General features: G+C 45.0%; 2 protein-coding genes across 9 annotated transcripts in view; one reads left to right on the forward strand and one right to left on the reverse strand.

Annotated features, from left to right (window-relative positions):
• The window catches only part of LOC142074878 (nipped-B-like protein), a 207,820-nt gene that overhangs the window by 160,344 nt on the left and 19,547 nt on the right, over positions 1 to 27,929 (reverse strand). Inside the window, exon 2 of one of the 8 annotated variants that reach the window (XM_075135801.1) lies at positions 13,064 to 13,118. The exons of 6 other annotated variants lie outside the window; for them this stretch is intronic. The gene's annotated coding sequence lies outside the window, so the exon portion shown is untranslated. Of the gene's footprint in view, positions 1 to 2,366; positions 3,179 to 13,063; positions 13,119 to 27,929 lie in introns of those variants that run through there. One more of the 8 variants, XM_075135802.1, reaches the window with a different exon arrangement.
• Positions 12,132 to 13,532, forward strand: LOC142075015 (uncharacterized). Its single transcript, XM_075136006.1, is given in 1 exon segment — positions 12,132 to 13,532. A coding segment is annotated over 1 exon segment (1,401 nt).

A 27,929-nucleotide genomic window follows, 5' to 3' on the forward strand; every position in this document is an offset into this window, starting at 1 on the left:
AGCTTAGAAACTTAGATAAGATAGATGCTGTTGTAAACACACTGAAGAATAAGGCAAGACGCTGCAACCTGGGTGCAAGCAAGAATTGCATAGATAACAGGAACTCCATTGTCTACAAGAAGCAGTCATCTGGCTGAGACCGGGTTTTGCGATTTGGAACTCAGCCAACTCAGCATTCTGGGCCAAAGGTGAAAATACATGGTGAAGAAGACTGTGAGCCTTCATCCAAAAGACCCCAACAGACGACCACCCGATGGCAGTGCGCAAGCGCCAGAAGGAGGAGATTTATGATACTGAGTACCTGAGGATGACATCATAGTTACGCCTATTAATTGTAATAACCCAACCTACCGTAATGAATATGCATGTTTTGTGTAATAAATGGATGCTTGTTTCATGATCCGGTGTGCAAGTTAGGAGGAGCGATCCCCCTTGCACCCGGCGCCATAATAAACATACCTGCTTTATAACTCTTTGTGAGTTGTAGAGTTTGTTTCCGCGCGTCCATTTGGCACCCCAGATGGGACCTTCTCTGTCTGGCTGCAAGGCCTGCTGAGGACGGGACTCCTCTGGGTGCCCCCGAGATTTCTCGGGAGGACTCCCCACTCACCCAGATCATCGCAGGGACAGACAAGGACCATTCTTAGCGGACCAGGTATGTTATAATGGAATAAGGGGATACCTGTAAGTTGTGAGGAGACGTCCTACGCGAGGTAAAGAGCATTGGTGCTCGCCCCTGGGGTTTGGGGTTTGAGTCCCCATAAGGTGGTATCCTCAAGTGCCTTGGGGTCTCCTAACTGTAGTGTTAGGAGTTGTAGGGGGCATTGCCATAATTATAGTCATCTGTTGTAAAATCCGGTACCGTGTATTATGGTTTAAACTGATCTGTGTGGACTTGTGGCAAACGGTTTACAGTTAACGATTTATGCTATATGTGAGCTGGATTATTATTCTAATTGATACAGTTTGTGGTGTGAGTGAGAAGCGTAACGGGCCCTGTTGTGTGACTGAGTGTCTGCATTGTATGTGTGAGACGCAGCGCAGCTGCGAAGCGAGTGCGGAGTTCTGATCCGCGGTTCCGTGTTTTCCGCGAGGAGAGCGGCCGGAGACGAATGAAGTGAATGAGGTAACATATGTATGAGTTTTGGTTATGAGAAAGATATCTTCAACATACCGACATATTGAAAATAGTTGTACCTTTAAAATTTATATTGAAGTATATTTGTTGTAATCAGGCAAGCAGGATGGGGGTCAACAGAGTGGAGGTATTGTGAAAAAGAGCCCCTTAGGCTGTATTTTAGCACATTGGAAGGATATAGGGGGACCCCCAGGTGGGAACATGAGTAGGAAAACTTTGATAAAATACTGTAATCAATGGTGGCCCTTATATAAGTTGGAGGATGAAGAAAAATGGCCCTTTAATGGAACCTTGAACTATAATACTTTGTTACAATTAATGTTGTTTCTAAGAAGGGAAGGAAAATGGGATGAGGTTGTTTATGCTGATATGTTTTTCACTTTGCGAAACCATCCGGAATGGCACAAGGAGTGCGGTATAAATTTAGCACCTCAAGACCCTTTTGTATTGGCCTTAGAGCTAGGAAAACAACAGCAGGGTATGGAGTTTCTGGTCGACAATGGGGCCACATTTTCGGTTTTAAATCAAGCTTTGACACCTGTAGATGATGATTTTGTAACGGTAAGGGGAGCCACTGGTCAGAGTGAGAAGGCGTATTTTTTAAAACCTCTTAAGTTTAAGTTAGGGAAACAATTGGGGATACATAAATTTTTATATATGCCTAATTCGCCAAGACCTCTATTAGGGCGAGATCTATTAGAACAATTAGAGGCAGAAATAAGATTTGAGAAAGGAAAAATAGAGTTCCGAGTAGGAAATGATCGGCTTGTTGAAATTTTGAGTCTAGCCCTTATAAATACTCCTGTCGGTTCAGGAATACCTGAGGAAATCCAGAACCAAGTATATCCAGGAGTATGGGCTTCAGAAATACCAGGAAGGGTGAAAAATACCTCTCCAATAATAGTTAAACTGAAGCAAGGGGCACAGCCTGTAAGGATTAGACAATACCCCCTTAGAACGGAAGATAGGGAAGGAATCCGACCTATAATTGACCGATTCATTAAGTATGGGCTATTAATGGAGTGTGAATCAGAATATAACACTCCTATCCTACCGGTTAAGAAGCCAGACGGTAGTTATCGAATAGTACAGGACCTTAGGGCTATTAATAAAATTGTTGGAGATCTGCACCCTGTTGTGGCAAATCCATATACATTACTAACCAAATTAGCACCTGAATTAGTTTGGTTTACCATATCGGATCTGAAAGATGCCTTCTTTTGCTTACCCTTGAGCCCAGAAAGCCAGCTGCTGTTTGCATTTGAATGGGAGAATCCAGACTCTGGAAGAAAGGCACAGTTAACATGGACTGTTCTACCACAGGGGTTTAAAAATAGCCCCACACTTTTCGGTAATCAGCTAGCCAAAGATCTAGAACAATGGGAGCGACCACACGGAGTTGGAACAGTATGTGGATGACCTATTGATAGCCACTGAAACAAAAGAACTGTGTATATCATGGGCAGTCAGTCTGTTAAACTTTCTTGGACTAAATGGCTATCGGGTCTCTCCACAGAAAGCTCAGATAGCTCAACAACTGGTGACCTATCTCGGATATGAGATCACGGCTGGACAGCGGACACTCGGGGCTGCAAGAAAAGAGGCCATCTGTCGGACCCCTAAGCCCCAAACAGTTAAAGAGCTCCGAACCTTCTTAGGCATGACAGGGTGGTGCCGTCTATGGATTTACAATTATGGGCTTTTGGTGAAACCGCTTTATGAGCTTTTAAAATCCAGCCCGAGAGACCTTAGATGGAACGGGGAAGCAGACAAGGCATTCCATCGATTAAACAAGAACTAATGAAGGCACCAGCTCTGGGACTACCGAATACCACCAAACCTTTTTGGTTATTCTCACATGAGAAACAGGGAATAGCCTTGGGAATTTTGGCCCAGAATATAGGACCATATCGGAGGGCAGTGGTGTACTTTTCCAAACAGCTTGATGAAGTAAGTAGGAGCTGGCTCAGTTGCTTGAGGGCAGTAGCTGCAGTAGCATTAAACATTCAAGAGGCACTTAAGTTCACACTGGGCCAAAAGATTGCAGTACTGGTATCTCACACTGTGTCAGCGGTACTGGAGGTAAAGAGAGGGCATTGGCTCTCACCTCAGAGGTTCCTCAAGTACCAAGCTATCCTGGTGGAGCAGGATGATGTGGAAATAGTGGTCACTAACATTGTCAATCCAGCATCTTTCCTTAGAGGGACCACGGGGGAACCAGTATCACATGACTGCTTGGAAACAATTGAAGCAGTCTATTCCAGCCGACCCGACCTAAAAGAGGAGCCGCTGGAAGTTGCTGAAGACTCCTGGTACACCGACAGAAGCAGCTTTGTTGGACAAGGCGTCCGCAAAGCTGGATACGCGGTAACCACTGCGGATCAGGTAATAGAGTCCAAAGCTCTTGCCCCAAACACCTCAGCACAAAAAGCAGAAATCATAGCTCTAACTCGAGCACTGGAACTAGCCAAAAGCAAGAGAATTAACATCTGGACAGACTCCAAATATGCTTTTGGAGTAGTCCATGCTCATGGAGCTATATGGAAAGAGAGAGGACTCCTGTCTACTCAAGGAAAACATATAAAACATACTGAAGAAATTCTTAGGCTCTTGAAAGCAGTATTGTTGCCCAAAAAGGTGGCTATTATGCATTGTAAAGCTCATCAGAGAGGAAACACCTCTCAAGAAATGGGCAATGCTATGGCAGACCGCGAGGCCAAAAGGGTGGCAGATAAAAATGATTTAGAGGTGCAGTCTTTGATCCCAGACAGTAAAATACAAATTGAAGGCGAACCTAAGTATTCTAAAGAAGATCAGAAATTAATTGAAGACGTGGAGGGAGAGATAGAAAAAGATGGGTGGGCAAAAACTTCACAAGGAAAAATAATAATACCATTGGCATTGTTACGGGCTGTAGTTATGGCAGAACATAGAAAATCCCACTGGGGAGTAGAGGCCCTATACAAATACTTGAGTCGACTGATAGTCGCTCGGAACCTGTATACTACTGTTAAGCAGATAACATTACAGTGTGAGATTTGTTTGCAAAATAACCCTAAGACAGGATCCAAGGCCCAATTTGGACAAATAGGGAGAGGAAATTATCCAGGACAACAGTGGCAAATTGATTTTTCGGAAGTCCCAAGAAAAGGGGGGTTTCAATATCCGTTGGTCTTGACAGACACCTTTTCAGGATGGCCAGAAGCTTTCCCTTGCCGAACTAACAAAGCTAAAGAGGTAACTAAAATAATATTGCAAGAGATAAAACCAAGATTTGGAGTTCCCGCGGTAATCTCGTCATATCGAGGCCCTCACTTTATTGCAAAAGTTGTTCAGCAAGTTAGCAAGCTTTTGGAAATAGATTGGCAATTACATACCCCGTATAATCCACAACCAAGTGGTCAAGTGGAAAAGATGAACCACCTGATTAAGTTGCAAATTCTAAAATTGGGACAGGAGGCCAATTTATCTTGGCCCCAATCATTGCCCTTGGCACTCCTGAGAAAAAGAACTAAGCCCAGAACTAAGGAAGGGTTAAGTTCTTTTGAAATAATGTATGGGAGGCCTTACATTGTACAGGCAGGAACATCAACTTAGATGGGAAATGAGATATTAACTGATTATGTAATAAGCATGTGTCCTGGTTCCAGCTGGGACAGAGCTAACTTTCTTCCCAGTAGCTTGGGGGGTGTGCTGTGTTTTGGGTTTAGTGTGAAAGGAGCCATTGATGGCCCCTTGATGCTTTGGCTATTGCTGGGTGGTGCACAGCCGGGGTGGTGGACCCAGCTGGCCAATGGGGTATTCTATACCATGTGACATCATGCTCAGTACAAAAACCAGGTGTGGGGGGGGCTTGCCCCCCGTTCGTGACACGCGGTCGGCAAGCAGTTGCATTGTGCATCACCTGCTTTGTATATTCTGTTATTGTTGTTGTTCTCATTGTTATTATTACTGTTCTACTTAGTTTTATTTCAATTATTAAACTGTTTTTATCTCAACCCGAGAGTTTTCCTACTTGTGCCCTCCCGATTCTCTCCCCCATCCCACCGGAGGTGGGGGGTGAGCGAGCGGCTGCGTGGTGTTTATTCGCTGGCTGGGGTTAAACCACGACAGTCCTTTTTGGTACCCAACGTGGGGCACCGAAGGGTTGAGATAACAACAGATTAACTAGCGTGTATTAAAGAATTTATAACTGTTAACATATTAATTTCTTCTGCACCATGCTCCTGTTTTTGCTGTACCTGTTAAAAATTGGAGTTGGGTTTTGTAGTCTGTTGTGCTCTGCCGTGATTAATGATGTTTTGCCTGGGAGGTTTGTTACTAAAACGCTGACATTGGGGGTTATTTGGTATTTCGGATTCGTAATGAAGCCGTTATTGTACTTCACGTACCACCTCATGGAGACCATTAGCAATTATACCTTTTCCTCTGAGAGATTTTTCATGGAGGAAATAGAGAATGGCACCCTCGCTACCTTCCTCTATGATGTCATCTCCTTTGTTAAAATAACTTGCCAGTACCTTGAACATCCCTGGGTAGTTAAAGATACATCTATTGGTACTCCTTGGGAATATTCTTTCAGTTTTATCCAAGGTTAGTAAGCAATTTAAGAATGTCATCCAGAGATCTGCCCCAAGGCTGGACAGTTATGAGTAGCAGGGCGAGTGGGATAGCATGGGCAAATGCCTAGGATGATGGGCACCCCCAGTGTTCTGGAACTTTACCCCTGAACAAGTGCAGAACCCTGAAAAATTAGTAGAATATTTGGAAGAAGTATGCTGTCACCCTGGCCATTCTAGGGAGACACAAATCACTACAACGTGCTGGGGCCTGGCCCACGCCTACCGAGCCCTGTTAAACACCACTCAGAACCCCCAAGGGGAAGGAAACATCTCTGCAGCTGATGACAAAGCAACAGGCCCTGTGGCTACCCCACGCCTGTCCTGGTTTCGGCTGGGATAGGGTTAAATTTCTTCCTAGTGCTGTGTTTTGGATTTAGTATGAGGAGAATGTTGATAACACACTGATGTTTTCAGTTGTTGCTAAGTACCCTCCTAGTCCAAGGACAGCTCCCATGCCTACTGACTGAGCTAGGTACACAAGATGGGAGGGAACATAATCAGGACAGCCAGCCCAGCTGGCCAATGGGGTATTCCATACCATGTGACGTCAGGCTCAGTATATGAATGGTAGGCGTGATCCAGGAAGTACCGATCGCTACTTGGTTATCGGTCAGCACGGGTGGTGAGCAATTGCACTGTGCATCACTCATTTTGTATATTTTATCATTATCATTATTATTTTCCCTTTTTCTGTTCTATTAAACTATCTTTATCTCAAGCCACGAGTTTTTCTCACTCTTACCCTTCCGATTCTCTCCCCGTCCCATTGGGGGGGTGGGGGGAGTGAGCGAGCGGCTGCGTGGTATTTGGCTGCCTGCCAGGTTAAACCACGACACCCCCCACGGCAGGCACAGCGGCTACCCCACCCCCCATGGCAGGCACGGCAGCGACTCTGCCCCCTGCGACAGAGAACCAACCCATGCCGGTATCAGTCGCCCCTATACAAAAAAGAAAATGCACAAGAAAATCAGCTCGTCTAGTAAGGGATGAAGATGAACCAGGGCCATCACGAGAACAGGAGGAGGAGGAGGCAGAACCCATAAATGAGATGGTAACCACCCGATCCCTATCCCTGGGTGAGCTGCGAGATATACGGAAAGATTTCAGCCGTCGTCCAGGCGAGCACATTGTCACCTGGCTGCTCCGATGCTGGGATAACGGGGCCAGTACCCTGGAATTAGAGGGTAGGGAAGCCAAGCAGCTGGGATCCCTTTCCAGGGAAGGGGGCATTGACAAAGCAATTGGACAAGGGGCACATGTCCTCAGCCTCTGGAGGCGGCTCCTGTCAGGCGTGAAGGAAAGGTATCCCTTCAAGGAAGATGTTATATGCCACCCAGGCAAGTGGACCACGATGGAGAGAGGTATCCAGTATCTGAGGGAATTAGCCATGCTGGAAGTGATTTATGATGTCCTGGACAATGAGCAGTTATTCAAAGACCCAGATAAAGTCAAATGCACGCGACCCATGTGGCAGAAGATTGTACGGAGCGCACCAGCGTCACGTGCCAACTCATTGGGAATAATGACCTGGAAAGACAGAGAGGAACAAACGGTGGATGAATTGGCTGGCCAACTCCAGCAATATGAAGAAAGTCTCTCTTCCTCCATACGGGCCTGTGTCTCTGCTGTGGAGAAACTGTCTCAGGATGTCCAGCAACTCAAAGAGGACATGTCCTGCTCCCCACCTGTACGGGCCAGTGTCTCAGCCATTAGGAGCAAGCGACCCTCTGCTCAAGAGAGGAGACATTGTGGGTACACACCCCGGGGCACCCTGTGGTTTTACCTGCATGACCACGGAGAGGACATGAGGAAGTGGGATGGAAAACCTACCTCAGTCCTACAGGCACGGGTACATGAGTTGCAAGGAAAAACAACCCCAAAAGGGGGTTCTTCCAGGAAAACTGCTGCTCCAGTTTCCAGTGAGCAGTTCCCCAGACAGAGTAGAAGGGCTGATTCCACTTCCGACCTTAATAAAGGGACTTCTGATTCATACTTACAAGAAGTGGATAGCGACTATGATGACCAGGACTAGAGGGGCCCTGCCTCCAGCCAGGTTGAGGAAAGGGACAACCGGGTTTACTGGACTGTGTGGATTCGATGGCCTGGCACATCAGACCCACAGGAGTATAAGGCGCTCGTAGACACTGGTGCACAGTGCACCCTGATGCCATCAAGCTATGAAGGGGCAGAATCCATCTGCATTTCGGGAGTGACAGGGGGATCCCAAGAGTTAACTGTATTGGAGGCCGAAGTGAGCCTAACCGGGAATGAGTGGCAGAAGCACCCCATTGTGACTGGCCCAGAGGCTCTGTGCATCCTTGGCATAGACTATCTCAGGAGAGGGTATTTCAAGGACCCAAAAGGGTACCGGTGGGCTTTTGGTAGAGCTGCCCTGGAGACGGAGGAAATTAAACAGCTGTCCACCTTGCCTGGTCTCTCGGAGGACCCTTCTGTTGTGGGGTTGTTGAAAGTCCAAGAACAACAGGTACCAATCTCTTCCACAACAGTGCACCAGCGGCAATATCGCACCAACCGAAACTCCCTGATCCCCATCCATGAGCTGATTCGTCGACAGGAGAGCCAAGGAGTGATCAGCAAGACTCGCTCACCCTTTAACAGTCCCATATGGCCAGTGCAAAAGTCTAATGGAGAGTGGAGACTAACAGTGGACTACCGTGGCCTGAACGAAGTCACGCTGCCACTGTGTGCTGCCGTGCCAGACATGCTAGAACTCCAATACGAACTGGAGTCAAAGGCAGCCAAGTGGTACGCCACAACTGATATCGCTAATGCCTTCTTCTCCATCCCTTTGGCAGCAGAGTGCAGGCCACAGTTTGCTTTCACTTGGAGGGGCGTCCAGTACACCTGGAACCGACTGCCCCAGGGGTGGAAACAAAGCCCTACCATTTACCATGGACTGATCCACACTGCACTGGAACAGGGTGAGGCCCCAGAACACCTGCAATACATTGATGATATCATCGTATGGGGCAACACAGCAGAAGAAGTTTTTGAGAAAGGGGAGAGAATAATTCAAATGCTTCTGAAGGCCGGCTTTGCAATAAAACGAAGTAAGTTTAAGGGACCTGCACAGGAGATCCAGTTTTTAGGAATAAAATGGCAAGATGGACGTCGTCAGATCCCAATGGATGTGATCAACAAAATAACAGCCATGTCCCCACCAACTAGCAAAAAGGAAACACAAGCCTTCTTAGGCGTTGTGGGCTTTTGGAGAATGCATATTCCAGATTACAGCCTGATTGTAAGCCCTCTCTATCACTTGACCAGGAAGAAGAACGACTTCAAATGGGGCCCTGAGCAACAACAAACCTTTGAACAAATTAAACGGGAGATAGTTCAGGCAGTAGCCCTTGGGCCAGTCCGGGCAGGACAAGATGTAAAGAATGTGCTCTACACCGCAGCTGGGGAGAATGGCCCTACCTGGACCCTCTGGCAGAAAGCACCAGGGGAGACTCGAGGTCGACCCTTAGGGTTCCAGAGTCGGGGATACAGAGGATCCGAGGTCCGCTACACTCCAACTGAGAAGGAGATATTGGCAGCATATGAAGGGGTTCGAGCTGCTTCGGAAGTGGTTGGTACTGAAGCACAGCTCCTCCTGGCACCCCGACTGCCGGTGCTGGGCTGGATGTTCAAAGGGAGGGTCCCCTCTACACATCACGCAACCGATGCTACGGGGAGTAAGTGGGTCGCACTGATCACACAACGGGCCCGAATAAGAAACCCCAGTCGCCCAGGAATCTTGGAGGTGATCACGAACTGGCCAGAAGGCAAAGATTTTGGAATATCCCCAGAGAAGGAGGAGGTGACGCGTGCTGAAGAGGCCCCACTGTATAATCAACTACCAGAAAATGAGAAGCAATATGCCCTGTTCACTGATGGGTCCTGTCGCCTTGTGGGAAAGCATCGGAGATGGAAAGCTGCTGTATGGAGTCCTATACGCCAAGTTGCAGAAAATGCTGAAGGAGAAGGTGAATGGAGTGAGTTTGCAGAGGTGAAAGCCATCCAGCTGGCCTTGGATATTGCCGAACGAGAAAAATGGCCAGTACTTTATCTCTATACTGACTCATGGATGGTGGCAAATGCCCTGTGGGGGTGGTTGCAGCAGTGGAAGCAGAACAACTGGCAGCGCAGAGGGAAACCCATCTGGGCTGCCGCATTGTGGCAAGATATTGCTGCCCGATTAGAGAACCTGGTTGTAAAAGTACGTCACGTAGATGCTCACGTACCCAAGAGTCAGGCCACTGAAGAACACCAAAACAACCAGCAGGTGGACCAGGCTGCTAAGACTGAAGTGGCTCAGGTGGATCTGGACTGGCAACATAAGGGTGAATTATTTATAGCCTGGTGGGCCCATGACACCTCAGGCCATCAAGGAAGAGATGCAACATACAGATGGGCTCGTGATCGAGGGGTGGCCTTGACCATGGATGCTATTGCACAGGTTATCCATGAATGTGAAACATGCGCTGCAATCAAGCAAGCCAAGCGAGTAAAGCCTCTTTGGTATGGAGGACAATGGCGGAAATATAAATATGGGGAGGCTTGGCAGATTGATTATATCACACTCCCACAGACCCAACAAGGCAAGCGCTATGTGCTCACCATGGTGGAAGTAACCACCGGATGGCTGGAAACATACCCTGTGCCCCATGCCACCACCAGGAACACCATCCTGGGCCTTGAAAAGCAAGTCCTATGGCGACATGGCACCCCAGAAAGAATTGAGTCAGACAACGGGACTCATTTCCAAAACACCCTCATAGACACCTGGGCCAAAGAGCATGGCATTGAGTGGGTCTATCACATCCCCTACCATGCACCAGCCTCCGGGAAAATTGAACGATATAACAGACTGCTAAAGACAACACTGAGGGCAATGGGTGGTGGGACATTCAAGCATTGGTACACACATTTAGCAAAGGCCACCTGGTTTGTCAACACTAGGGGATCTGTCACTCGAGCTGGCCCTGCCGAGTCCAAACCATTGCGTACTGTAGAGGGGGATAAAGTCCCTGTCGTGCACTTAAGAAATATGCTGGGGAAGACAGTCTGGGTTACTCCTGCCTCTGGCAAGGGAAAACCCATCCGTGGGATTGCTTTTGCTCAAGGACCTGGGTGCCCTTGGTGGGTAATGCGAAAGGATTGGGACGTCCGGTGTGTACCTCAAGGGGATTTAATTTTGGGTGAAAATAGCCAATGAACTGAATTGTACGATGTTAGTTATTACATAGTACTGTATGTCATCACTTCTATGGTTACCATATGCCATATTAACAGTATTACAGTAAGAATCACCCAGATTAATGTAGGATGAACTCCAATGAAACTGAGCAAGGTGCAACGATGATAGAACCAGACAAGCGCCCAGAACCGGCCTCAGCATGCAACAGTCCAACACCACACACCATCTCTCCTGCCCTGAAAGACTGTTATGACATATGGAACCCTAAGTCATGGACTAAATGAACTCAACGGACATTTTAGAGGGATGGTCCATGGACTAAGGGAATGATATCTCTCTGTGTGCGTATATATCAAAAGGCAGGAAAAGTAGTGGTGACTAATTGGAATGTATGGGAAAATGTGAGACCTGGGCATGACGTAGATGGTATAGAATAAGGGGTGGATACTGTCCTGGTTCCGGCTGGGACAGGGTTAACTTTCTTCCCAGTAGCTTGGGGGGTGTGCTGTGTTTTGGGTTTAGTGTGAAAGGAGCCATTGATGGCCCCTTGATGCTTTGGCTGTAGCTGGGTGGTGCACAGCCGGGGTGGTGGACCCAGCTGGCCAATGGGGTATTCTATACCATGTGACATCATGCTCAGTATAAAAACCAGGTGTGGGGGGGGGCTCACCCCCCGTTCGTGACACCCGGTCGGCGAGCAGTTGCATTGTGCATCGCCTGCTTTGTGTATTCTGTTATTGTTGTTGTTCTCATTGTTATTATTATTGTTCTACTTTATTTCAGTTATTAAACTGTTTTTATCTCGACATGGGAGTTTTCCTACTTGTGCCCTCCCGATTCTCTCCCCCATTCCACCAGAGGTGGGGGGGTGAGCGAGCGGCTGCGTGGTGTTTATTCGCTGGCTGGGGTTAAACCACAACAGCTTGCAAAAGCGGCTTCGGGAAACAGAGAAATTGGTCTTGGGAACTAGAGCCCGAGGCCTCGATGGGCCTGTGCATAATATTGAACCTGGTGACTATGTATATGTACGATCTCTTGTAGATTCACCCCTGGAGCCAAAGTGGGAAGGTCCGTTCCAGGTGTTGCTGACCTCTCATATGGCAGTCAAGATTTAGGAACAAGCATCGTGGATACACCATACTAGAGTTAAGAAAGCCCCTCGACCACAATGGAAGTCAACACCATCTGGACCTTTGAAATTACGCATTCAACGCAGAGATGGACATTGATCATGGGTATAGTAGGCCTATGGTTGAAAACCATAAGCGCATGGGATCAAAATTTGTACATACAAATGACCAAATCGGTAGTAGACCGTCTGAATCTTTCGGACTGCTGGATCTGTACAGCTCTTCCCAGAGGAAATTTAGAAACACCTATGTTTGGAGTTCTGGTTTTTAACTGGTCCATACTTTATGAAGCCACTAAAGTACATATGTGGAAAAAAGGAAAAGCATCTAAATTAAAATGTAAAACCAATGCGACAAATAGGGAAGAAAGGCCTAAATTTGAGTTGCAACTCTGGGATGAAGGAGTGAAAATATTTTTTGAGAATTGCAGAAACAAGAGTGCTGGAGGATGTACTAAAGCCTCCCACTTTGGAAACTTTGGGTTGAGTAACATAACTATTATTAATTTGCAAGATAAAACATCGATTGACACTTTGGGTGACTTAGACTATCAAAACGAAACAAAAATGAGGGACTTAAAAGTATTTCTAAAGGGAGTCTATCATAATCAGTCAATCCAATGGGAAAGCAGTTCGGTCAGTTCAGTGCCTAGCTGTCCAACCCCTCAAGGAATCTGGTGGCTGTGTGGGGATGGGCGTGCTAGGAAATCATTACCCAATTATTAGAGTGGGATCTGTACTTTAGGATATGTAATTCCTCAGAACAGAGTATGTAATCACTCGCATCCTCCACCAGGAATTATACGAACGCACTGGCGAAAGGTACGCGAGGTCCCGACTAATCCCCTCGCGGAAAGGCCAACAGCTTTCCATAGTTTTGTGAGATGGTACTTTCCCCAGTTAGGAGTAAGAGAATTAGAAAGGGCTATAGTAAATATTTCAGCCACTGTGGAAAAGATTGAAAATCTTACCATAGATGCTGTCCTGGGACTGCCAACTGAAGTATCATCCCTCAGTAAGGTGGTCCTGCAAAATCGTATGGCCTTAGATTTAATCACGGCAAAGGAGGGAGGGGTCTGCCTGGTAATAAATCAAAGTTGCTTTTCCTATATAGATCAAGAACAAAGGATTGAAACAGACATAACACGTATCTGGCAGCAGTCAAGGGTGTTACACGAGGTAACACAGGATGATACCTCACTGGGTCTTTTTGAACTTTGGAAAAAGCTTACTTCTTGGTTACCTAATTTCACGTGGCTCAAACAGCTCTTTATAGCAGTAATTATGCTCATTATTTTCGGAGTAGTAGTTTGCTGTATGTTGCAGTGCTTTATGTGGATGTGTAAACAAACCGGAAACACTTATGAAGAATGGAAGAGGCACAGGCTAAGACAAAAAGTAGAAGAGGGTAAATACTTCACCAGGAATGGCATTATATAGCAAAAGAATTTGCAAAAGGAAAAAGAAAAGGGGGGACTTGAAGAATAGGATGATAAAAGTTAACGCGACCTATTTGTAGCTTAGAAACTTAGATAAGATAGATGCTGTTGTAAACACACTGAAGAATAAGGCAAGACGCTGCAACCTGGGTGCAAGCAAGAATTGCATAGATAACAGGAACTCCATTGTCTACAAGAAGCAGTCATCTGGCTGAGACCGGGTTTTGCGATTTGGAACTCAGCCAACTCAGCATTCTGGGCCAAAGGTGAAAATACATGGTGAAGAAGACTGTGAGCCTTCATCCAAAAGACCCCAACAGACGACCACCCGATGGCAGTGCGCAAGCGCCAGAAGGAGGAGATTTATGATACTGAGTACCTGAGGATGACATCATAGTTACGCCTATTAATTGTAATAACCCAACCTACCGTAATGAATATGCATGTTTTGTGTAATAAATGGATGCTTGTTTCATGATCCGGTGTGCAAGTTAGGAGGAGCGATCCCCCTTGCACCCGGCGCCATAATAAACATACCTACTTTATAATTCTTTTCGAGTTATAGAGTTTGTTTCCGCGCGTCAACATTGTTGCAATTTAAATATTCTAAGATAACTAAAGAAAGATTTCAAGAATATAGTGCAGCATTATCATGTTGGAAATGGAAACACAATGCAGCATTTCCAATTCTACCTCATACGACAGCTAAAGCAGATTTAAACCATGGATGGCACTGATGATAATGACAGCAGTGAGTATCTACCAATGATTCTTGAAGATTTTTAATGTGAGGGGAGCCACTGTTGGAGAATCCACAGTTTTTTAAGTCATCTGCTCCTCCTCAAAGTCAGCTATTGTACTTCTCCATTGCACAGTCAACTCATCTCCCAACCTTCACCTTGCAAGTGCCACAAAATCCATTCTTGCTCAAGCTGAGTGCTGGGAAGTTTTCAACATCATGAAAACCTGAATCACTTGCTTTTTGCAACAAACGCTACACATAGAGTAGGAGAGAAAGACAGGCAAGTCAAGGCAGTTTTCCTTATAAATTACCCTTTGCTACCAATGAGAACTGATAGTAGTCACTTCCACAGATGTAAAGGAGAACGGATTTTTTTGTAATTTTAACATCCACTCAAGAGTTTAATGCAAAAAACCTCATCAAGTTGAGCAGAACTCTGTATGTAAAAAAAGCAACAAGAATAATGGAAATGAATGTCTTCATAATTTGGGTCAGAAGTGTTTCTCCATTATAGACTCAATTTTATTACAGACTAGAAGGGATTTTTTAGATTTTAGAAAGAAAGCACGTGAGAATTTAAAAAAATGTATTTCAGGTTGGGAGGGGGGGGATTGTTTTGCTATTTAAGTGTACCTCCTGGTAACGAAGTAGCCTAAAATTGCAAGGTTTGCCCTCTCAAAGTGGTGTCCCAGTATTGCCAGAACAGTTTAAAACCAACTAACATTTAAGCCTGTAATCCAAGAATTCTGGCACACTTCATAGAGTCCAAATATTTTGCCAGGGATGGAAAGAAGCAAGGCATTATCATCAGAAGCTCTAGATATGACCCAAGACACTTTCTCTGCTTCTCTCCCTGGTACAGGCAGATACAAAGTACAAAACAAGCTGTTCCACATGCAGGAGAACTAAGGAGAACTTGTTTCATGCAGCTTTGTATCCTACCTTCACACTAACTTGAACATCACCCTTTAACCCTTATCTATCTAGATATACTAAATACAGACACACAACATCCTACTCCTAATTCAGTGCTACATGGATGCTGGTCAATGCTATAAAGTGAAGTTATGACTGTTTTATTCTAAGATAACATGGCAGGGGAGGACTAATTAGGGCTTATACCACATTCAGCCAAGACAGTCTTCATGAAGCCTGCAATAACAAATTGTCTTAAAACTTAAGACTTGCACTCTTCTTCCAGATACAGCTGATACTGGCAGAGAAGGTTCAGAATTTGGTACAACTGTGTTTCTTTCTGTAAGAAATCAAGCTAAGGAATCACATAGCACTCACGATTTTAAGAAACATTTATTGATAGATAGGGAAATACTACAGAAAGTGACACACGACAGTCAGCAAGTTGAACATACCAGCAATTTAACTCAGAGTTAGAGGTGACTTATCAAATCCCCGATTCAAAAGAACAGGGCTCGTGATGAAATGCTGTTGCAATTTAGCAAGTCATGAAAATGAAGGTGGTATAACCAACAGTAACCTAGAATGTTAAAGTAATATAATCAAAGTCTCATTCAACCCCTATTCATTTGTAGCTTTACTTCACTGATACAACTGAATCTGCTTGCATGAACTTCTAAATTTTGCAAACCTAGAAATTTTGTTGTTTCACATGAATTTTATGAACTTCAAGAACTTCAAATATTTATCTTTCTGTAACTGCCAGACTTAAAAAATTTTTCTTCCAAACCAGTTCCAAATAATTTCCAACTAATCAAAAAACTTATGGGGGGAAAAAAGCATAACAGAAGCAGTTAGTACTTGAAAGTTTTCATGCTTCTTCTACTGCCAGGGACAGGAATTGTGTACTGCTGACTACAAGTGGTTCAGACAAAATGAGTAATACTATCTGAAACTTTCATTATATTAACACCGAGTAAAGAATAACAATACAGCCAAGTATCATGATGCTATTCACTCTGTTTAGTAAGTTATTGGGATAGGGGAATTGGAGAAGTGTCTTCCACTCCTCACCTGAGGAGCTCTGACCTTGCTGGGGAAGGAAGGGAAGATTCATCACTAAGTCCTTTGCCTTTGTTATAGGGCTGCAGTCCAAGGTGGTGATAAAACTCGGATTCTCTGATTTTCATAGAATATAGGTTTGTCTGTCATAACCAACCCATTCTTTAGCTCCCAGCATATGGACTGAAATCACAGCAAAAGAATGGGGCTCCAAACTGGGCTAGAAAGACTGTGGTTCCTTTTTGCCTATCAATTCATTTGCTGTGTGATTATGACCTAGTCAAATTCACCTCTTCGTGCCTCAATTTTTCTTCTGTCTTTATCCCTTTTGTCTACATTTCTTCAAATTTGAACAGAAATGGAATGGTACACCTGATTGAGACTCTAGGCACTTCTGCCATAAGTTAAACAGGAAACAGAACACAAAACTCCTCAGCCTCCCACATCCCCTCCACACACTTAAATTTCTAAAACCTATCAAACATGATCATTTACAAAAGCATTCACAAATGTCCCCATTGAAAAGTCATGAGGACAGACTAAAACTATTTTAGACTAGAAATGAAACAGACAAGCCTATTCCTTTGAAAGGAAGGAATGCACCTTAGCAACAGAAATAGTTTTGGTTAAAGAGAACAAATAATACAATATACATTTAGAAAGTAAGCTTTCCAAAACAGAGTCTTAACTACATTTTTGTGAATCAAATAGCACAATGCCATTCTCATATCTCGAACAAATAGCTCCTGTACCAGTATGACTACAATCAACACCACCATTTATTGTGTTCATTTCAAAGAAAAAGCAACATGCAAAGCAAGTAGGTTTGTCTTTTCAAGCATCCACCTACAACCACAGCATCAAATCAGGTTCTTCCTTTCAAGCACACCACTACTTTAGGTTCTGCATTACACTTGCACAAATCTTTCAATGAAAACAGTTCAACACTATAAATGTTTGTTTCATTTCCACCGTCAGATATCCAAAAAACCTTAATCCTATTAGCACCAGTGGATTTACATATAAATAGTAAGTTCCAAATGCGCAAAGTGAGGGAGACAAATTCATCTCACCTTCTAGTAATAGCAATGATTCCACAATCCCAACAGAAAAAAAAAAACCAGAAACTTTAGCTATCAATGTAAAAATAAAACATTAAGAATACACTTTAGAAAGTCATCTGAATAAATTAGATACTTAATAAAGTTCTTTTTCAAAGAGAGGTACAGTCTAAAACTACCAGGAGCTGGAGATGTAACAGTAATTCTCTGACACTGAATGTGACTAAATATAGCAGTCCTGTAATGTAATATTCAGGTTCTTTTTTATCTTTTTCACATTAAATACAACAGAAATTATTAAACAATTTATCACACCCTTATCAATAATATCACGTAACGTATTTCAAGCATTTAATAATTTCATCAACTTTTCTTCCTTAACTAGTTAAACACTTTGTCTTCATCATTCTTATTGGAAGGTAATTCTGGTATCTCATTCTTCTGCATTTTAGAGCTTCATATCAATTTCCAGACTAGAATTATTCAGAGTCAGCTTATATTCCCTTTTTCTTCCATCATTTTTGCCTGTAGCTCCTCTCCTTTCCAGATGTGAACCCTTCCAAAATATTTAGGGAGCTCATTTATACCACCCCTCAGCAACCCCGTAAAGATGGAGCTGTAGAACACAAGCAGTTTACAGATATGACAAATTTAACAGCAGAAGCATCAATTCCAAAAAAAAAAAAAACAACCCCAAAAGAAAAAAAACCCTACACCCAAAATGGTCACAAGCTCAGAAGTGGAACAAGAGAGAAGAAAAGTATGGGAATTGTTGCATGACTACATGAAAGAATAGAGTATCACTCAGTAAACACTCTAAGCTAGTAAGACATGAGCCACCTGGAGCTCAGAAGCCATGTATAATGGTTTTGGCTGGGACAGAGTTAACTTTCTTCCCAGAAGTTGGAGGGGGTGCTGTGTTTTGGGATTGGTATGAGAGGAGAATTGATGGCCCATTGATGCTTTGGTTGTTGCTGGGTGGTGCTTGCACCAGAAACTTTTTGGCCGCCCATGCTCCGCCAGATGCAGGGGAAGCTGGTGGCGGGGAGCACAGCCAGGGCGGCTGACCCAGCTGGCCAATGGGGTATTCCATACCACAAGACTTCATGCTCAGTATATAAACTAGGAGGCGTGATCTGGGAAGGGGGGGCTTCACATCTTGGGACGGGCTGCGCATCGGTCAGCAGGTGGTAAGCAGTTGCATTGTGCATCACCTGCTTTGTATATTCTGCTATTGTTGTTGTTCTCATTATTATTATTACTGTTCTACTTTGTTTTATTTCAATTATTAAACTGTTTTTATCTCAACCCGGGAGTTTTCCTACTTGTGCTCTCCCGATTCTCTCCCCCATCCCACCGGAGGTGGGGGGTGAGCGAGCAGCTGCGTGGGGTTTATTTACTGGCTGGGGATAAACAACGACAGTCCTTTCTGGCACCCAACGTGGGGCTCAAAGGGTTGAGATAACGACAGATTAACTACAGCATCTTAAGGAATTTATATCTGTTAACAGCTGCTGGTCACAATATTGATTCATCTGTTCTCAATATTAGTTTATCTGATTTGCACCATGCTCCTGTTTTTGCTGTACCTGTTAAAGATTGGAGTTGGGTTTTGTAGTCTGCTGTGCTCTGCAGTGATTAGTGATGTTTTGCCTGGGAGATTTATTATTAAAGCGCTGGCATTGGGGTTATTTGGTATTTGGGATTTGTAATGAAGCCATTACTGTACATCAGGTACCACCTCATGCAGACCATTAGCAATTATACCTCTGCCTCTGAGAGGTTTTTTATGGAGGAAATAGAGAATGGCACCTTCACTACCTTCCTCTATAACGTTTTCTCCTTCGTTACAATAACTTGTCAGTACCTTGAACATCCCTGGGTAGTTAAGATACACCTATTGGTATTCCTTGGGAATATTGTTTCAGTTTTATCCAAGGTTAATAAGCAATTTAAGAATATCATCCAGAGATCTGCCCCAAGGCTGGATAGTTATGACTGGCAGGGCGAGTGGGATAGCATGGGCAAATGCCTAGGACGATGGGCACCCCCCAGTGTTCTGGAACTTTACCCCTGAACAAGTGCAGAATCCTGAAAAATTAGTAGAATATTACGAAAAAGTATGCTGTCACCCTGGCCATTCTAGGGAGACACAAACCACTGCAATGTGCTGGGGCCTGGCCCATGCCTACTGAGCCCTGTTCAAGACTATTCAGAACCCTCAAGGGTAAGAAAAGGTCTCTGCATCTGACGACAAAGCAACAGGCCCTGTGGCTACCCCACCCCCCCATGGCAAGCACAGCAGCTACTCTGCCCCCTGCGACAGAGAACCAACCCATGCCGGTATCAGTCGCCCCTATACAAAAAAGAAAATGCACAAGAAAATCAGCTCGTTTAGTAAGGGATGAAGATGAACCAGGGCCATCACAAGAACAGGAGGAGGAGGAGGCAGAACCCGTAAATGAGATGGTAACCACCTGATCCCTATCCCTGGGTGAGCTGCGAGATATGCGAAAAGATTTCAGCCGTTGTCCAGGCGAGCACATTGTCACCTGGCTGCTCCGATGCTGGGATAACGGGGCCAGTAGCCTGGAATTAGAGGGTAGGGAAGCCAAGCAGCTGGGATCCCTTTCCAGGGAAGGGGGCATTGACAAAGCAATTGGACAAGGGGCACAAGTCCTCAGCCTCTGGAGGCGGCTCCTGTCAGGCGTGAAGGAAAGGTATCCCTTCAAGGAAGATGTTATATGCCACCCAGGCAAGTGGACCACCATGGAGAGAGGTATCCAGTACCTGAGGGAATTAGCTGTGCTGGAAGTGATTTATGATGTCCTGGACAATGAGCAGTTATTCAAAGACCCAGATGAAGTCAAATGCACCCGACCCATGTGGCGGAAGTTTGTACCGAGCGCACCAGCGTCACATGCAAACTCATTGGCAATAATGACCTGGAGAGATGGAGAGGAACAAATGGTGGATGAATTGGCTGGCCAACTCTGGCAATATGAAGAAAGTCTCTCTTCCTCCATACGGGCCTGTGTCTCTGCTGTGGAGAAACTGTCTCAGGAGGTCTAGCAACTCAAAGAGGATGTGTCCTACTCCCCACCTGCACGGGCCAGTGTCTCAGCCATTAGGAGCAAGCGACCCTCTGCTCAAGAGGGAGGATATCATGGGTACACACCCCAGAGCACCCTCTGGTTTTACCTGCATGACCACGGAGAGGACATGAGGAAGTGGGATGGAAAACCTACCTCAGTCCTACAGGCACGGGTACATGAGTTGCAAGGAAAAACAAACACACGAGAGGAACCTTCCAGGGAAACTGCTGCTCCAGTTTCCAGTGAGCAGTTTCCCAGACAGAGTAGAAGGGCTGATTCCACTTCCGACCTTAATAAAGGGACTTCTGATTCATACTTACAAGAAGTGGACAGCGAATACGATGACCAGGACTAGAGGGGCCCTGCCTCCAGCCAGGTTGAGGAAAGGGACAACCGGGTTTACTGGACTGTGTGGATTCGATGGCCTGGCACATCAGACCCACAGGAGTATAAGGCGCTCGTAGACACTGGTGCACAGTGTACCCTGATGCCATCAAGCTATGAAGGGGCAGAATCCATTTGTATTTCTGGAGTGACAGGGGGATCCCAAGAGTTAACTATATTGGAGGCCGAAGTGAGCCTAACCGGGAATGAGTGGCAGAAGCACCCCATTGTGACTGGCCCAGAGGCTCCGTGCATCCTTGGCATAGACTACCTCAGGAGAGGGTATTTCAAGGACCCAAAAGGGTACCAGTGGGCTTTTGGTATAGCTGCCCTGGAGACGGAAGAAACTAAACAGCTGTCTATCTTGCCCGGTCTCTCGGAGGACCCTTCTGTTGTGGGGTTCCTGAGGGTCAAAGAACAACAGGTACCAATCGCTACCACAACACTGCACCGGCGACAATATCGCACCAACCGAGGCTCCCTGATTCCCATCCATGAGCTGATTCGTCGACAGGAGAGCCAAGGAGTGATCAGCAAGACTCGCTCACCCTTTAACAGTCCCATATGGCCAGTGCAAAAGTCTAATGGAGAGTGGGGACTGACAGTAGACTATCGTGGCCTGAACAAAGTCACGCCGCCACTGAGTGCTGCCGTGTTAGACATGCTAGAACTTCAATACGAGCTGGAGTCAAAGGCAGCCAAGTGGTACGCCACAATGGATATCGCTAATGCGTTCTTCTCCATCCCTTTGGCAGGAGAGTGCAGGCCACAGTTTGCTGTCACTTGGAGGGGCGTCCAGTACACCTGGAATCAACTGCCACAGGGGTGGAAACACAGCCCTACCCTTTGCCATGGACTGATCCAGACTGCACTGGAACAGGGTGAGGCTCCAAAACACCTGCAATACATTGATGACATCATCGTGTGGGGCAACACAGCAGAAGAAGTTTTTGAGAAAGGGGAGAAAATAGTCCAAATCCTTCTGAAGGCCGGTTTTGCCATAAACCAAAGTAAGGTCAAGGGACCTGCACAGGAGATCCAGTTTTTAGGAATAAAATGGCAAGATGGACGTCGTCAGATCCCAATGGATGTGATCAACAAAATAACAGCCATGTCCCCACCAACTAGCAAAAAGGAAACACAAGATTTCTTAGGCGTGGTGGGCTTTTGGAGAATGCATATTCCAAATTACAGTCAGATTGTAAGCCCTCTCTATCACGTGACCAGGAAGAAGAATGATTTCAAATGGGGCCCTGAGCAATAACAACCCTTTGAACAAATTAAACGGGAGATAGTTCAGGCAGTAGCCCTTGGGCCAGTCCGGGCAGGACAAGATGTAAAGAATGTGCTCTACACCACAGCCGGGGAGAATGGCCCTACCTGGAGCCTCTGGCAGAAAGCACCAGGGGAGACTCGAGGTCGACCCTTAGGGTTCCAGAGTCGGGGATACAGAGGATCCGAGGTCCGCTACACTCCAACTGAGAAGGAGATATTGACAGCATATGAAGGGATTCGAGCTGCTTCGGAAGTGGTTGGTACTGAAGCACAGCTCCTCCTGGCACCCCGACTGCCGGTGCTGGGCTGGATGTTCAAAGGGAGGGTCCCCTCTACACATCACGCAACCGATGCTACGTGGAGTAAGTGGGTCGCACTGATCACACAACGGGCCCGAATAAGAAACCCCAGTCGCCCAGGAATCTTGGAAGTGATCACGAACTGGCCAGAAGGCAAAGATTTTGGAATATCCCCAGAGGAGGAGGTGACGCGTGCTGAAGAGGCCCCACTGTATAATAAACTACCAGAAAACGAGAAGCAATATGCCCTGTTCACTGATGGGTCCTGTCACCTTGTGGGAAAGCATCGGAGGTGGAAAGCTGCTGTATGGAGTCCTATATGCCAAGTCACAGAAACTGCTGAAGGAGAAGGTGAATGGAGTGAGTTTGCAGAGGTGAAAGCCATCCAGCTGGCTTTAGATATTGCTCAACGAGAAAAATGGCCAGTACTTTATACTGACTCATGGATGGTGGCAAATGCCCTGTGGGGGTGGTTGCAGCAGTGGAAGCAGAACAACTGGCAGCGCAGAGGGAAACCCATCTGGGCTGCCGCACCGTGGCAAGGTATTGCTGCCTGGGTAGAGAACCTGACTGTAAAAGTACGTCACATAGATGCTCACGTACCCAAGAGTCAGGCCACTGAAGAACACCAAAACAACCAGCAGGTGGACCAGGCTGCTAAGACTGAAGTGACTCAGGTGGATCTGGACTGGCAACATAAGGGTGAATTATTGGTGGACTCATGACACCTCAGGCCACCAAGGAAGAGATGCAACATATAGATGGGCTCATGATCGAGGGGTGGACTTAACCATGGACACTATTGCACAGGTTGTCCATGAATGTGAAACATGTGCTGCAATCAAGCAAGCCAAGCGAGTAAAGCCTCTTTGGTATGGAGGACGATGGTTGAAATACAAATATGGGGAGGCCTGGCAGATTGATTATATCACACTCTCACAAACCCACCATGGCAAGCGCTATGTGCTCACCATGGTGGAAGCAACCACCGGATGGCTAGAAACATATCCCATGCCCCATGCCAACCGCCCTGGGCCTTGAAAAGCAAGTCCTATGGCGACATGGCACCCCAGAAAGAATTGAGTCAGACAATGGGACTCATTTCCGAAACACCCTCATAGACACCTGGGCCAAAGAGCATGGCATTGAGTGGGTATATCACATCCCCTACCATGCACCAGCCTCCGGGAAAATCGAACGATACAATGGACTGCTAAAGACTACGCTGAGAGCAATGGGTGGTGGGACATTCAAGCATTGGGATACACATTTAGCAAAAGCCACCTGGTTAGTCAACACTAGGGGATCTGTCACTCGAGCTGGCCCTGCCGAGTCCAAACCATTGCGTACTGTAGAGGGGGATAAAGTCCCTGTCGTGCATATGAGAAATATGCTGGGGAAGACAGTCTGGGTTACTCCTGCCTCTGGCAAGGGAAAACCCATCTGTGGGATTGCTTTTGCTCAGGGACCTGGGTGCACTTGGTGGGTCATGAGAAAGGATGGGGAAGTCCGGTGTGTACCTCAAGGGGATTTGATTTTGGGTGAAAATAGCCAATGAACTCAACTGTATGATGTTAATTGCTATATAATACTGTATGTCATCACTTCTATGGTTGTTTTATGTCATATCAACTGTATTGCAGTATGAATCACCCAGATGAACGAAGAATGAACTCCGATGAAACCGAGCAAAGCGCAGCGATGATAAAACCGGACAAGCGCAGCAATAATGGAATCAGAACTGGCCTCAGCGTGCAACCGCCCAACACCACACACCATCTCTTCTGCCCTGAAAGACTGTTATGACAGATGGAGCCCAAAGTCATGGACTAAATGAACGCAATGGACATTTTAGAGGGATGGCCCATAGACTAAGGGAATGATATCTGTGTGTATATATCACAAGGCAGGAAAAGTGGTGATGATTAATTGGAATGCATTGGGAAACGTGAGACCTAGGCATGATGTAGACGGTATAGAATAAGGGGTGGATACTGTCCTGGTTTCAGCTGGGACAGAGTTAACTTTCTTCCCATTAGCTGGAGGGGGTGCTGTGTTTTGGGTTTGGTATGAGAGGAACATTGATGGCGCATTGATGCTTTGGTTGTTGCTGGGTGGTGCTTGCACCAGAGACTTTTCAGCCTCCCATGCTCTGCCAGGTGCAGGGGAAGCTGGTGGCGGGGAGCACAGCCAGGGCGGTTGACCCAGCTGGCCAATGGGGTATTCCATACCATACGACTTCATGCTCAGTATATAAACTAGGAGGCGTGGTCTGGGAAGGGGGGGCTCTCACTTCTCGGGACGGGCTGGGCATCGGTCAGCAGGTGGTAAGCAGTTGCATTGTGCATTACCTGCTTTGTGTATTCTGTTATTGTTGTTGTTCTCATTGTTATTATTACTGTTCTACTTCATTTTATTTCAATTATTAAACTGTTTTTATCTCAACCCGGGAGTTTTCCTACTTGTGCTCTCCCGATTCTCTCCCCCATCCTACCGGAGGAGGGGGGTGAGTGAGCAGCTGCGTGGGGTTTAGTTGCTGGCTGGGGTTAAACCACGACACTGTGTTAACAAATTATTTCAGACTGCTGCACCGTAAGTTATGCTGAGAGTCTCCTCTTACAAAATATGTTTTCACATAAAAGAAATTTTCCTATTCTTTTTTCTAACCTCTACATTTGATATCATCCGATTATTTTTTCCTGAGCACAAAGGAAGCACGCAGAGATTCAAAGTCAATGCATATACTCTGATACTTGAATATCTCTACACAAACATACCTCTCCTAATGGATTCAGAAACTGCATATGCTTTTTAATAGTCTGATTTTACTGATGACTGATGAGGTATTTTGTAATAATATTAATATACACAGATCTTATGCTTCGTCTGTCATACCCAGCTGAAAAGCTGTCTGCTTATAGCAGAAATTCTAATAATGAATCTCTCAATGCATCAACATTTGGCACTTAAATTTCATTCTACTTCTATTTCTGCAGCTGTCAACATCATCAAATTTTTCCTTACAGGTATTCCCATCTTTCCTTGTACTGACAATAGTTAGCAGCTTTAAATCCACAAGTGATACAATTAACTTATTTTTTTTATTCATGGCTTATTAACAAATCCACAATTTTAAACAGCTTGTAGATCCATCTTCAGTACTTGTATTTACTATTAACAGTCTTTTAACGTTTAACACTGTTTTACTATAAAAGTACATTCCTTCTTGCACTTACCTACAAAATGAGATCCTATATCAGCATATAACTTTTCAGTAGTTAAGAGAATATGTTCTTTAGAAAAGATCAAACTATATTCTTTAAATATCACTACTGTGAAAGAACACTGAGTTAAAGCTATACAACAGCCTCTATCTACAAAAAAAAGTCCATCCATAGGAATATGAGAAAAGAATAAAAATCTTATGTAGTAACTGAACTTGTAATTATGATTGCTTTGAGTAACACTCTGTAGAAAACACCTCTGTGCAAGATATTTTAGTACAACTATTCCCACTCTTTCTTACATCATTTAAACATACAATTTCAAAAACTGCATATGCAAATGCAGTAAATTAGAGACAGAAATTTGAAAATACATTTTAAAAGCTACCTTTTAGATAAACATCTTCATCTAACTGAAATATTTTATATCATCAAATCCATGAGAGGTACTATATAACTCATCTTAGACAGGAGATTAACTGCCAAGTATTTTGCTTAAATGAAACTTCATGTTCACACTTGGATTATATTGAATATGTCATCCAAGGAAGATTTAACTGGTCCCATATTTTAACACTGCTTTCACTCAATAACTCCTGTTGCTACACAAGTATAGATAATGATTCTAAACAGAAGTTACCACAAAATCATAGATCTATTTAGGCTTAGAGGGACCTCTGGACCAACACTCTGCTCAAAGTAGGAGCAACTTCAAAGTTACATCAGGTTTCTAAGGGCCTACCCAGTCAAGTTCTGAATATCTCCAAGGACAGAGATTCACTTGAATTTTTTTCCCCTTAAATCCAATCAGTATTTCCCTTAGTGCAACAGCAGCTGTTGCTTCTTTTGTTGTGCACCTCAGAGGAGCTCGTCTTCATCTTCTATATAAATGCTCATTAACTAGTTAACGGCAGCATTTCAAGCCCTCTTAGCTTTCTCTTCAACAGGGTAAACAAACCCAGCTACCTCAGATTCTTCTTCAAAGTTTCATGCTCCAGCCCCCTAACCGTCTTAGTGGTCCTCTGTCACACTCCCTCCAGTTTGTCAGCATATTTTTTTTTTTTTTAAACTGATCATGTCATTTAGATTCTGGTTTCAGACCGATTTTGTCCTCACAGGCTACAGCATACTACTTTGTTACAACTGTCTTCTAGGCATTTTGAGTCCACCTTTTTGTCTTGTCCCTTCAACCAGCTTCCATTTCTACCCCACTATGTTACAGCTACAAGACTTAGCATATTTTTTTCCCAGTTGATGTTACATATCACTTACATACTTTGTCTCACATCATGCTCCATTCTACCTCCTCCATGCTGTCAATAAGGCCAGCTCCCTCTACCATTAGCCCCTTTCACACTAACAGCCAAAGGCTTTGTTCTGTCTTCTGTATACAAAGTACATTTCCTAGATTCACCACAAGTCCTTTGCATTGTCCACCCTGAAATCTCTTGTGAACAATATTCTCCTTGAAAAGCATGGAACACTTGTTGGTTGTCATACACAAGGTACAACTTGTATACCCTATTTATATAAACTTGTAAACATAACTGTATTTACCTACTTCATGTACCCACAAATTATCCCATCTTTCCTGAGACTGAAAGGTTATTGCAACTTTTAGTTTAGAAGGCAGTTACACAGCTGAGGTAATGAGCTACTCTTTCACCATTTTTGAAAACTGCTTATTTCAGGAATGGATTTTATTATTTTCCTGATGAATCGCTCAATGAGTTTTAATTTAGTTTAGTACAAGAACTGTGGTCATCAAGATTTTCTCTATCCATATATTGTCAGTATTCTGCTTTAGGGCTGCTCTTCAGGCTACTGTGCTTCTTACATTCATTTAACATAGGTCATATAAGAAAAAAAGACTGTACCAAATACTTAAAAATATAAGTTATGAACATAACAGATCAGAACTTTATTACTTAAAGGACCTGCCTGTTAAGCAACTTATTAAAAGAAAGAATAATACCTGCAGTTGCTTATATTTTCTGCATTGCTGTTTGCAGCATGTATATTCGGTTTGCATGGCAGGGTTTTGGTAGCAGGGGGGCTGCAGGGGTGGCTTCTGTGAGAAGATGCCAGAAGCTGCCCCCATGTCTGTTAGAGCCAATGCCAGCCGGCTCCAAGATGGACCCACCGTTGGCCAAGGCTGAGCCAATCAGCGACGGTGGTAGCGCCTCTGTGATAACATATTCAAGAAGGGGGGGTGAGGGGGAAACTGCGTGGGAACCAGCAGCAGCCAGAAGGGAGGAGTGAGAATATGTGAGGGAAACAACTCTGCAGACACCAAGGTCAGTGAAGAAGGAGGGGGAGGAGGTGCTCCAGGTGCCGGAGC

Source organism: Calonectris borealis, chromosome W (assembly GCF_964195595.1).
Source record: "Calonectris borealis chromosome W, bCalBor7.hap1.2, whole genome shotgun sequence".
Taxonomy (NCBI): Eukaryota; Metazoa; Chordata; class Aves; order Procellariiformes; family Procellariidae; genus Calonectris; species Calonectris borealis.